The 12,908-nt window shown below is 31.4% G+C and overlaps 1 protein-coding gene across 1 annotated transcript; it reads right to left on the bottom strand.

Annotated features, from left to right (window-relative positions):
• Positions 1 to 9,141: 9,141 nt before the first annotated feature.
• Positions 9,142 to 9,969, bottom strand: LOC115878290. Its single transcript, XM_030894746.1, has one exon. The coding sequence runs from the start codon at positions 9,967 to 9,969 to the stop codon at positions 9,142 to 9,144; it is 828 nt and encodes a 275-aa protein (XP_030750606.1).
• Positions 9,970 to 12,908: the final 2,939 nt, after the last annotated feature.

The following is a 12,908-nucleotide window of genomic DNA, read 5'->3' as shown; positions in this document are numbered from 1 at the left end:
TTGACAAGATGGCAACATAGGTAGTAGATTAAATTTACAAGAAAGAAAACCCATAAAAGATCCAGTGGTTCTCAAAATTTAAGCAAAAAATCATTTTTTTGGAAATTTTCGAAGTAAAATAACTCGGTTATTTTACTTTGAACGAGATCTACCACTCTTTAAATCTGTACTTATTTCTGGGACACTCTGTATAATATAGCCCAAGTATAGTTCAAGATATCAAATCAAACAGACTAAGATCGTTGGGATATGTTCAGAGAAGCAATGGCTCAAGATTAATGAAAATGGTCTGGGAAGAAGTCCCTAATAACAATAGGCCACTTGAGCGCCAAAAGGTCTAGCTGATATAATGAGTCTGATATAAATGATATATGACATAGAAAGAAAAATAAATAATTCTATCATTAGGTTAGGCAAATAAAAAATATCCTAAAGGTTACAAATCTTGTTACATACCTATTAATAGGAATGATGGTTGTATCTATTAATAGTATAACTAAATAACCTACTGAATTTTTTAAAGGGCATGCTTATGTACCTTATTTTTACATCAATCCAATAACGACCACAATTTGTCTATTATTAGAACAATGTTTTACATATTAGTGAAATTGGTCTATTAATCCACAACCTATTTAGATATTTTAATGGAAATATAGCAAAGGAGCTTATATCCTATTTATGTTTTTTATATCGATAAAATTAAGAATTAAAAGTGTCATTAAGAAATAATATTAATTATACAGGGTGCTACAAATTCAGGGTACGAGCATTGGTATCTCGGTAACCGTAATAGATTTTAACATGGTTAAATTGGAGCAAAGTTGCGCTTTGGGATGTTGACCAAAAAGTTTTAAAAATTTAAAGATTGCTGAGTCTTTTGGAAAAAAGGATTTTTTTGAAAATCAATTTTATTTTTTCCTATCGTTAGTTTTTAGAAAATCAAAAAATTAATTGCACATTCTCATAGACACTTTAATAGGGCTATTTGATAGTATTTTTAGAGTTTCAAATTAGCTGATAATTTGTGAGATACCTACAGAGTCCAACTTAATTTTTTTAAATACGAATCTGCTTTCAAACCTAACAATGACGTGGGGTAAAGCATTGAATACGGAAAATCAAATACAATAAAATAATAAAAAATAATGTAAATATAATATAATATAAACGATCAAATCATTCCCCCCTCTTTTGTCAAAATCAAATATTAAAGCGTCTAACAAAACATAAACACTTCAATCATCATCAACATCTCATTGAAATCGGAATCTCAGTTCTTAAATTATCTTAAAAATTGTGTTTATTTTTTAAAGTTTTATGCCCTCTAACGGACAAACAACGACCACTTGTGTCTAGATTTTCGTTTTACATATTGTGATTCCAGAAAATAGAAAAAAAAACAGAAAGTCAAATGTCCACTTGGCAAAACATAGGCACCCCAATTCTTATTTAAATCGGAATAACGGTTCCTAAAAATGTGTCTATTTTTTTAAAGTTTTATGCTCTCTAACGGACTAAGCCCTTTTGTATAGAGGTAAAGGTGTGACGACTTTTCTGTCGTTACCCAAATAGAATGAAAAAAGAATCCGTTGCTCAGGGTTAGAGGAAAGCTGGGTTCGTAGGTAAGGCTTCTGACTCACAGTGACTTTCTAATGTTGTTAAATATTAAAATAAAAAAAGGATAATATATAGGCTGCAGAGATTTTAATGTTGATGTTAAGAATTCAAATAGGTATGGTCAAAGACAGTGAAAAGGGCGCCACTTACTTTGTTTATGAGAGAGGTAAAGTAAGAAACCAAAAAGAAAAAATACGATATCACAACATAAATAAAATAAAGTAATCAACAGCATTAAGGGTCTATTATGTTTATCAGGAATAAAAGTCAGAAATAACTATCCTACATTAAACATTTATTGAAAACGAACACAAGTATCATCAATTAGTCACAGTGATCCCAATAAAACCGCAAGTTATTTTAAATAGATTCGAATTTAGTAACTGTATTCTTTGAACTAAGTAAGCTACTTAATATAAAAACAGGTGAAATTTATGTATGTCTCAATACGATGATGTTTCGAAACATGTCGTGTACAAAAACCTTTAAAATGAATACGTGTTAATAATTTTCATATAAACTATCATAGCTAAATAAGAGTGTACTGTACGAATCAAATTATAACTTATAACGTTAAATAAAAAATAATTTTGACTACAAAATGTGGGATAAATAGTGATAATTTAGCAGGTTATTAAATCTGTTGTCTCAAAAATTATAAAATAAAAGCGTACCTTGTGTATCAAACTTAAGAGACTTATCTGTATATAGTTTCTTATGATGTAAATAGGTAGGTAGGTATTCTCCAGACTAACAGAAGTGGATGCAGATGACTATGGCAGGAGAAGTCTTCGATATCAGCCAAAAGAATGATTGTAATGTCAGGAACACTGTCTTAAGGTCTGCATAGGTCCGTACAAAATGAAATTGGGTGAAACATACAATAATTACTGCATTATTACTGCATACCATGTGGTAATTACTGAGTACCATGTGGTAGTTACTGAGTACCATGTGGTAGTTACTCTATAAATAAAAAATAGTTCTCTCAGGACAGATACTCAATAAAAAAAACAACTTACGGTCTGAAAATCAGCTTTACATAAATTTATTCAAACCATATGCCGATCCAAACCAGTAATTAAATACTCAAATAAACGAAATAAAAAACGGAAATAACTGAAATAGAATTTAGTTAGATAGGGCTATATAAAATGGCGGATAAACTTACGGTGGTCATTCCAAGAAGAAACCAAACAAATACGATCTATACTCTGGATTGCATACTTTACAAGGTTTCAAATTTCCAAATCGGATACCCATGCAATCGAAATCGAAGAAGTGGATGCAGAGTGCTTTTCAATGGAAAATTTGTCGGACGCCGAAACACGTCTTCTTCAGATCAAATTCCCAGAAAAAAAAAGAGAGAAAAAAAGTGATATCATATGATCGAAATCATTAGAACAGAAAATCGCAATCCACAGCGAAGTGAGATTCAGACAAGTGAAATGTAATTAAGGAAGTTTGGCATATAGCGAATAGATGGCGCTAATAAACAAGACAAGTAAACTGTAAGAAATGAAGTTTGACATCTAGCGAATAGATGCGCTAATAAAAATTAAATATTTAAACAAGTGAGCTGTAACAAATGGAGTTTGGTATCTTTGGCATCTAGCAGATAGATGGCGCCAATACTAAGAAATTTAAATAAAAATAGATTTTTAAATTCAATTTTATTAAAGGAAATAAAAAATGCTACAAAGTGTATCCAATGAACTTATTTTGGTTACAAAAATACGTGGTAGTTACATGTCCACGGTATATTAGAAAACCCTGTATATTACGGCAATAGTACAGCACATTAAAAGAAATTAGACTTACAAGGCTGTTCAAATATATGTTTGCGCAGATTGTAATTTTTTAATGAAACGATGGTGATGTATGCTTTTATTGTTAGGTATATTTGAGAAAAAATACCGTTCAAAAAATTCCATAATGTCATAATTTATATCAAATTATTTTTGAAATAAGACCATTTTTAGATTACATTTTGTACACATTTAATTAATAATAATAATTGAAAAAAATTGAGAAATCCCAAATTATTGATGCTTCTTGACTGGAAGTATTTTATGATGGAATTAATTCAGGAAATGGAACACAAATATGACATATTCTATAGTATACATCAAGGCAACTTTTTTTACCATTCTGTTTTGTTAAGCACTTGCCATGCCCAAAGTTATGATCAAAGCGACATATACAAGAGTTTTTGTAGTAGCTAAAGACTTTAAGAGAAAACAATCTTTAACAGTTGAGGGTTAAATGAACATGCATCACACTAGCTCGGCTTACAGAAAGTTTCAATGGATCATAAAGTAGTTGCCGTAAAGCCTTAAAGTAAGAAACATAAACAGCATTTAAAATTGAAAGCTTCTAAAAGCTCTTAGAGCATAACTATTTTTAGATAATGGAGATTTGGCGATATTGAAAGAACTTATAACAATACTATAAATTAAATTATGTCCATTGTATTAAATGTAAATTACTTAGATCATTTTTGTTCAAATTGTTACAAAACAAGGAAAGGCTACTATCTTATATTTTTTTATCATTTAAATGTGACACATGGGTAAAATTTATAGTTCATGAAAAAATCACAGTTTAGCCTGAAATGGACAGAAACGACAAATTTTAAATGGCACTTTCAATATTTTTTTGTATAGTGTGTCCGTATACAGGGTGTTTCAATATTCCATGGACATAGAACTACTACGTATTTTTGTAACCAAAATAAGTTCACTGGACACACTTTACCTCTATACAAAAGGGCTTGACTTTCTGTTACACCGAAAATGTCTACAATTTTTGGTTTTTAAATGGCACCCTTGGTATATTTCTACTTTATTCGATAGAAAATGACAATTTGAATAGAACGACATATCATATGTCAACTTTTGACATTTTCGCATATGTTTGTGAAAGCAAGGTTGGTGTGCAAACCTAACTAAACCAAACTAAATTATTCGTGAAAAATGCCTTTTCCAAATATGCTAATGAGCTACCCTTATTCCATTTGAAAAAATTGAAGACAAGACACGAAAAACATTAGACGATCAAATATAGTTTTCCAAGGCTCTTTGATCACTCTAGATTGAGGTTTAAAATACGATTTTTTTAGCGAAAATATGACATATTATATGTCATTCTACTCATGGTGTCATTTTTTATCGAATAAAGTAGAAATACACCGAGTTTTACTAGTAATTACTTAGTTTTATTTTCGAAGACAAATTTTATATAAATGTGGATATGTAACTACCATATGATCGAAAAAAAACGGCGTCAAAGACGGCTGGGGTATGAAAATCGATGGTCATTTTGGCGAGGTCAAGCCCTAGACGTCATTTATTTGACACGTATTCTTCTTTACTTTTTAATGGCGCTTGCTGCCAATTGGCCTTAGAAGGTTGTAATTTATTTTTATATTGAGTAAACATTATTTATAAATTGGAGAAAAAATATTTTTATCCACGACTCATCTATAATTTGATTATTATACATGAGTTTATGAAACAATAATATTCATTATTCACTAGTGAATAATGGTTTCATTATTCACCGCTTCCACGCTTTCATAAGAGCTATTTGAAGTTTTCAAGTCACTTTTTGCATTCATCTATGGGGTGTTTCAAAAGTTGTTTTTCTTGTAACGAGATTTTTAAAATATTTTTTGCTCCTTAAACATTCTCATATAGTATATCTCGCCATGTAAACAGATTATTAAACACCATTATGAAGAGACAATGTTAAAATTCCCTCATTTCCTACTCTATAATTCGATTTAAAAATTTCAAGTTTTTAATGTCACTTTTTGCATTCATCTATGGGGTGTTCCAAAAGTTGTTTTTCTTATCATAAGATTTTTAAAATATTTTCCTTTTATGTAGGTCTCTCATGTTGTATCTCGACATTTAAATAAATTATTAAACACCAGTACGAAGAAACAATGTTAAAATTCCTTCATTTTCTACTCTAAAATTCGATTCAAAAATTTGAAAGTTGTAAATGTCACTTTTGCATTCTAAAATTCGATTTAAAAATTTTGAAGTTTTCAATGTTATTTTTGCATTCATCTATGGGGTTTCAAAGTTGTTTTAAAAATAAAACTTATATTAATATTATCTAAATTTTTTTTGATAGTCCTGATAAAGAAACGTATTCCTACTCGCATTGAGTTATAATGGCTATTTATTCACTTGGGTGATTTATGATATAAACTTCATACGCGTGAATAACAGCCACCATTAAATGCGCGTTGAATAATATACTATTTTGAAATAGGTTTGTCTTTCTTTTTTTAATTTTTCTAAGATTATCTCTTTTTAATTTTGGACAAGTTTTAAGTCAGTTTTTAGTAAATGACGTCTCTGTTGCCGTTTTTATTTTTTTTCTTCTTCTTCTTGTAATAGGACGAGGTCCTGTCAATTCTGTCAATTATTGTCCTCTTTTGATGTTGATGTCCAGCTGTCAACGCTTTAGAGGCCTACCAACTGAGCGTCTTGTCTCTGGCTTTTGTGTTTTGGCCCACTTGGCAATTCGATCTGAACCTATCCTGTCTACGTAGTCTCCAACAGCGGCGTCTTGCTCTGACAACGTCCTGTGCCCGAATTCTGGAAATTCGACATAAAAATATTACACTTTCAAAGGGATAAACGAAAGTATTCGATTAGCGGAACGCCAAGCAGTCGATTTTGGTACACTCGTTGCCGTGCGAATCGTTTTATAGATACACGTTGAGCACATATTGGCAGCATCGCAATTTCTCAAATATCATTAGATATTTGAGAACTATTAAGTTTACTAATAGTCAAATGTGGATAAAACGATGACCTAGTTTTTAGTTATGTCAACCTATTTTTCTATGGATTTGTATGTTTCTATGATTCTTATTATACGAGGCAAATGTTGAAGATCCTTCTCAGCATTTTCGATGTTTTGAACAATATTTATAGCTGCCAAGTCGTAAATTATTAATTACTTATTCAGGAATTTACAGAAGAAGAAATGGTTTTCACTAGAGAGCAAGAGAACGCACAAAATCACAATTCTTTCTATTTGTACTCACAGTTCGACAAGCAAAACAATTCTTTAAGGTAGCCGTTTTCAAATCGCTTAACGCAATGGGTAAAGACGTAAGCACGCCAGATGAGAGAATACCGGAATTGGTAGTTAAATGCGCGCTAACGTAACCACCGTAATAACAAGGCCGGACAGCTGTGACGTAAAAATCTCGTGACGTCACCAACTGGAGGCGCAACTTTATTTAGCAGCGTTGATAATTACCCGATAAAAGTTCAAATTGTGGATCTGTTTTCACTCACCATATAGATTTCGAAAATTTAAACTGTCTTTTTCCGAGTTATTAAAATATTATAGTATATAAAAATAGTTTTAATAGAATACGGAAAAAATCGTACCAGTCCATAAATGTTTATCTCTCACTTTTTATCAATCAAATTTAATAAAGGAATATTTTAAGTTCACAATAGTGTATAATATATGAGAAAAAAAACAATTAAAAATAGATATTTTTTATAGTATATATTATGCATTTTATCGATATTTTACGCCCTCTACACCGGCGCCTGTCGTAGCACGTAGCGGAGTGGTATTGCAGTTCGTAGTGGATCGCAGTTGACAGTCATCGATTTATCGGTAGGGGTGCGGACGTGGTAATTATAATCGATAATAGAAGGGTGAAAAATGTTAAAAAAATTAATTAATTATTAATTATTATTAATAAATCTGTAAAAAGAGGTGTTTAAACTATAAAGTGATTATAAGTGTGTGCAATTATACAGTTTAAAAGGTATAATGCCTTGGGTTTCCAAAAGATGAAATTACTAATATAGTTTTATTTGAATGTACAATTTTTTACAAAGTTTTGCAAAGCCGTGTTTCTCAAAATTCACAATAAAAAAATATTTTTATCAAAACTATCTTTGGATTACATTAAAAGTAATAACACCATTATTAAAATTTCTGCAATGTACTATTTATAATGCTAAGTTATTGTAAAAATTGTCATAAATTCTATTAGAAATACGCGTCTAAACAACTACTGTTGTTAAAAAATAATGATAGACTTGGAAAAGGAAATAAAAGAAACTTAGACACACTTATAGCATAAATAAATACAATGACGATGGATAATATGAGATGGAATATCAATCTGATGTTTTTTAAATTTTATGTTTAATTATTATTTATTAAAAATTCGGTGCAATTGAAGTTTATATCCATTATATAAGTATAAAGTGTATCAAATGCAATCAAAGTTTAGGCCTCCAGTTGATGACGTCATGAATAAGCCGTCCGGCCTTGTTATTACGGTGGTTACGGCGCTAAGCGAAAATTAACGGCATATACGCTGAGCGTCTAAAAGCGCTTAGCGTTTTATAAGTTACAGAATTCAGACCCTCTACTCCCAACTTTCTTAACGTGTCTGTGTTGCGTATTCTGTAGAGCAGTGTAGTCCCTTTTTTTGTTCGTAATATTTTCATCTCTGTTGTTCTCATTTTCTTTTTTGTTTCTGATGTTTCTGCTCTTGATTCAGCAGCGTAAGTCATAATGGGTCTCTTTATTTCATTCGTATGTTACATATTGTTACGTTTTTCGTCGGTTCCATGTGGATAGAAAGTCACAATTTATTTATACACAATTTATTTACACCAAGTAACAAACAATAGGGGAGAAGAGGGGAATCGTACGCACCTAAGCAATATTTGGTCTAAATCTGACATTTTAATCACTATGCAATACAGATTTGTCCCAGTTGCACACATATATGTTTTCTCTTACATAACCATTTTAAATTTTAGTTTAAATTAAACGTGTATAAGTAAAATAAGTTTAGTTAAGTTTGGTGCCGTGCGTATAATTACCCGCTTGTGCGGATAATGGTACGCATTTGGTCGGGTAATGATACGCAAAAAAAAACTTTGTTTATAAAAGATTTTTTTTATTAAGAAACCGCTACAAAGTATCCAAAACTTTAAGAACGTAAACTTACATAATATTTAAAGATTGTTAAAAACGAAAACAAAACATATTACAGAACTTAAGAACTAAAATTAAATTTTTCCACAAAGTCTCTCTTAACAGAAGATTTTTTAAAACAAAAGTCACATTTATAATAAACGGCAGAGTCCCACCCACTGCATTCAGCATGTGCCCACAGCCCGCAACTAACACATCTGTACCAAATCTCTGCATCTTTTCCGAAATCTTCACACACTAAGCATTGCTCCTTTTCTTTGGAATCCACATCCATGTCGTCCAGTTTTTCATCATCAACTAGACACTTCTCATCAATTTCGTCGTCTTCGGTACTATCTGAATCTAATTCCATATTTCTTGTATTTTTTGTTTTTTTTGCTTACCGCAGCTTTCTCCTTAATATTTTTACTCTTACCTTGTTGGGCAGATTTAGCTTTATTTACTTTTTGTACTTTCTCTTCTAGAATCAATTTTAATGGGGTGGCAGTTAAGATCTCCGACTTTCCCTTGTTACTTTTTTTAGTTTTTCCTTTCCCAGAATATGACGGCAATGGTAACCTTTTCTTTTGGTAAGACACTTAACCTTGATTTTCCTTTAATACGCGACTGATGAGAAACTGACAGGCCAGAAGTTGACGGGACAGATGTGGATAGTCCAGAAGTTGAGGAGACAGATGTTGCTAGGCCAGAAATTGACGGGACAGATGTTAGTAGACCAGAAGTTGACGGCGCAGAATCAACCTCATTTGTAGAGTCCAAATCATCACATACAGTAGGTAGATATTGGCTAGCAGCTTCAAAATCCTCTTTTGTAAATTTATCCGGATTAAAGGGATATATTCCAGTTGAGTTAAAACCTGATATAGCTTTTTCCATAGTCGCGATTTTAACGAAGGCATTATTAAATATTTCTGCCAAATCGGCGAAAGTTATTTTTTCTTGCTTGCCAGTTTTTAAAAAAAGATCACATTCCTTATTAAACGCGCACTTAAATGGTCCAAAAAATGAGGTATCGAGAGGCTGCAAGCGATGTGGAGGTATTGATAAGTGGGAGGTATGTGGTGGTATTGATAACATTACGATTCCATTACCTTTACAATAATTATAAATCGGAAGAGATATATGGCTATAATGGTTGTCAAGCAACAACAAAACAGGGTTTTCTAGATTTGAATTTACATGAAATTTAAAATGCTCTAACCACTGAAGGAAACATTTCTCATTGCTCCAGCCATTATCGGTAACTGCATATATCCCGTCAACTGGTCCATGTTTCGTCAATGTCGGCGACATTCGTTTTCTGGGAAATATAAGAAGCGGTGGAATAAAGCTCCCAGAAGCACTCATTGCGCATATGGCAGTGACATTCTTTCCACGTTCCCAGGAAATTTTTGATCCGAATTGTTTAACGCCTTTGGGTCCTAGTTGCTTAGCAGGCTTCTGTACAGTTGAGATCCCAGTCTCGTCAACGTTAAATATTCTGCTTGGTGCAAATTTATATTTTTCTAACAGAGTTGTCAGATTTGAAAAAAAAAGTTTAACAGATTCTTCATTGAAAGCAGTTATTCTATTCACACTTGTTCCTTCAGGTTTTCGTAGGCTGATTTGGGGGTTTCTCTTAAGAAATGATTGCAACCAATCCTTGCCTGCTTCCTGTCGGTTTTTATTAAATTCATGACGTATGCCATTAGACTCTGCATATTGAAAAGCGAGTTTTCGTAACTCCACTGGAGTCAATCCATGAAACAATTTAGCTAATTAATATATAGGTATATATATATATATAGGTGTTGGCCTATATATATATATATATATATATATATATATATATACCTATATATATATATATATATATATATATATATATATATAGCAGCAGCAGCAGCAGCAGAGTACCTATATATATATATATATATATATATATATAGGTATATATATATACCTATATATATATATATGCCTATATATATATATATATATATATATTATATATATATATATATATATATATATATACCTATATATATATATATATATATATATATATATATGTTGTTATATATATATATATATATATATATATATATATAAGGCCTATATATGCCACCGATAATCGTGATCCCCGCCGATTGTGAAGTACGGGCTGTCATAATGATTTAGTGCTAAAGGCGTAAAACCGATCGATATTCATCGTGAGATCTGTGAAGTTTACGGACAAAACATTATGAGTGATGGAATGGTAAGGAAATGGGTGAGAACATTTAAAGATGGCAGCACAAATGTGCATGATGAAGAACGGAGTGGGCGTCCTTCGGTCGTTAATGAAGATTTGGTGCAGAAAGTGGACGAAAAGGTGAAAGAAAACAGACGCTTTACAATTTCATCATTGTACTTTCCTCAATGTTCTCGTAGTGTTTTGTATCGCATTGTGACCGAGAATTACCGGAAATTGTGTTCACGTTGGGTTCCGAAAATGTTGACGGATTTGCACAAAACCCAACGTTTAGGCAGTGCATTGACTTTCCTTGAGCAGTACCACAATGAAGGTGAAGATTTTTTAGACAATGGAATGGAATGGCGACATTCATCATCACCCAAAACAGTGAAGTTTAAGCAAACAATTTCTGCCCGGAAAATCATGTGCACAGTTTTTTGGGACAGAAAAGGAGTATTGCTAGTGGAGTTTCTGCCTCGTAATGAGACAATCAAGTATGTATGCAGCATCTTATTGTGAGACATTGAACAATCTGCGCCGTGCAATCCAAAACAAAAGACGTGGCAAGTTGAGTAAGGGTATTGTTTTGCTGCATGACAATGCCCGTCCACATGTGGCAAATTGGACCAAAGATCTCATCAAATCTTTTAAATGGGAAACTCTAGATCATCCTCCATACAGCCCTGATCTGGCGCCCAGTGACTACCATTTATTCCTGCACTTGAAGAAACACCTGGGCGGTCAGCGTCTTCAAGACGATAACGAAGTCAAAAAAGTTGTGATACAGTGGTTAACCAGTCAGGCGGCAGAATTTTATGAGGAGGGTATTGAAAAACTGGTGCCACGTTATGACAGTGCCTCAATATTCACGGAAATTATGTAGAAAAGTAGATTAAGGTACAGGCTTTCATGTAAAATAAATATTATGATATTATCTTTTGCATCGCTTTTTTTAATTCCAAACGGTACTTACCTAAAAAGATGCCTCGTAGAAGTCCCTAAGATATGTAGAAACTATTCTAAAGTCTTTTCTTTTACAAAGTGTCACTCTTTATAACTTTTTATGCTATATTTCAATTTGGAATATTATACAGTGGTTAATTTAACTGCATAGTATGCGATACAAGGTAAATTATAAGTTAGAAGATAGATATTACTCATATTTATATATATAATATAATATATATATAATATATATATATATATATATATAAGTAATATATATATATATATATATATATATATATATATATATATATATAGCAGCAGCATATAGTATATATAGTGAGTAGCAGTATATATATATATATATATATATATATATATATATATATATATATATATATATATATATATATATATATATATATAGCAGCATAGCAGTAGCAGCAGCAGCAGGCGCATATATATATATATATATATATATATATATATGTTATAATGACATATATATATATATATATATATATATATATATATATATATATATATTGATTTTTCGGTAGCGGCGTCATGTTGGAGATTTATTTAAAGTTGTTTCCATTGGTTTCTACGAAGTAAATGCACATATATATATAGCATATATATATATATATATATATATATATATATATATATATATATATATATATATATATATATATATATATATATATATATGTGTCATTTACTTCAGTAGAGGCTTGTCCATTCACTATAAAAATTAGAGCAACTTTTAAATAAATCTCCAGAACTTACCTTTATTTTAATGACGCCCAAACATTATAAAAAAATACCGAAAAGTCAAAATGGTCCACTACTCACAAACGCAAGAGCGGAACTGAACTGTACCACAACATAATTATTAAAACACGTTGTTGCCACGAGTCTATACGATTAGGGACGATAATTAACGATTGCTTGAACGTACTGGGGGATGCGTATGATTGCCCGCTGCGTATGATTTCCCGCCTCTCCCCTAACGATTAAAATACTTAAAGAACTATTTACACACTATTTATAACTATTTATCTAGAAAGAATTTATTTTGAATTTAGCGCGGCAGCTGTACTCGTCTATTTATTTCTGTCCT

The sequence above is a fragment of the Sitophilus oryzae genome, unplaced genomic scaffold (genome assembly GCF_002938485.1).
Source record: "Sitophilus oryzae breed Bouriz unplaced genomic scaffold, Soryzae_2.0 scaffold_1508_pilon_pilon, whole genome shotgun sequence".
In the NCBI taxonomy this organism is placed as follows: domain Eukaryota; kingdom Metazoa; phylum Arthropoda; class Insecta; order Coleoptera; family Curculionidae; genus Sitophilus; species Sitophilus oryzae.
The sequence above is the reverse complement of the archived record's forward strand: the minus strand, read 5'-3'. Positions and strand labels throughout refer to the sequence as shown.

Excerpts from the sequence above, each read along its gene's own strand:
- LOC115878290 (XM_030894746.1), bottom strand. The coding sequence starts at position 9,969 with ATGAGTGCTTCTGGGAGCTTTATTCCACCGCTTCTTATATTTCCCAGA.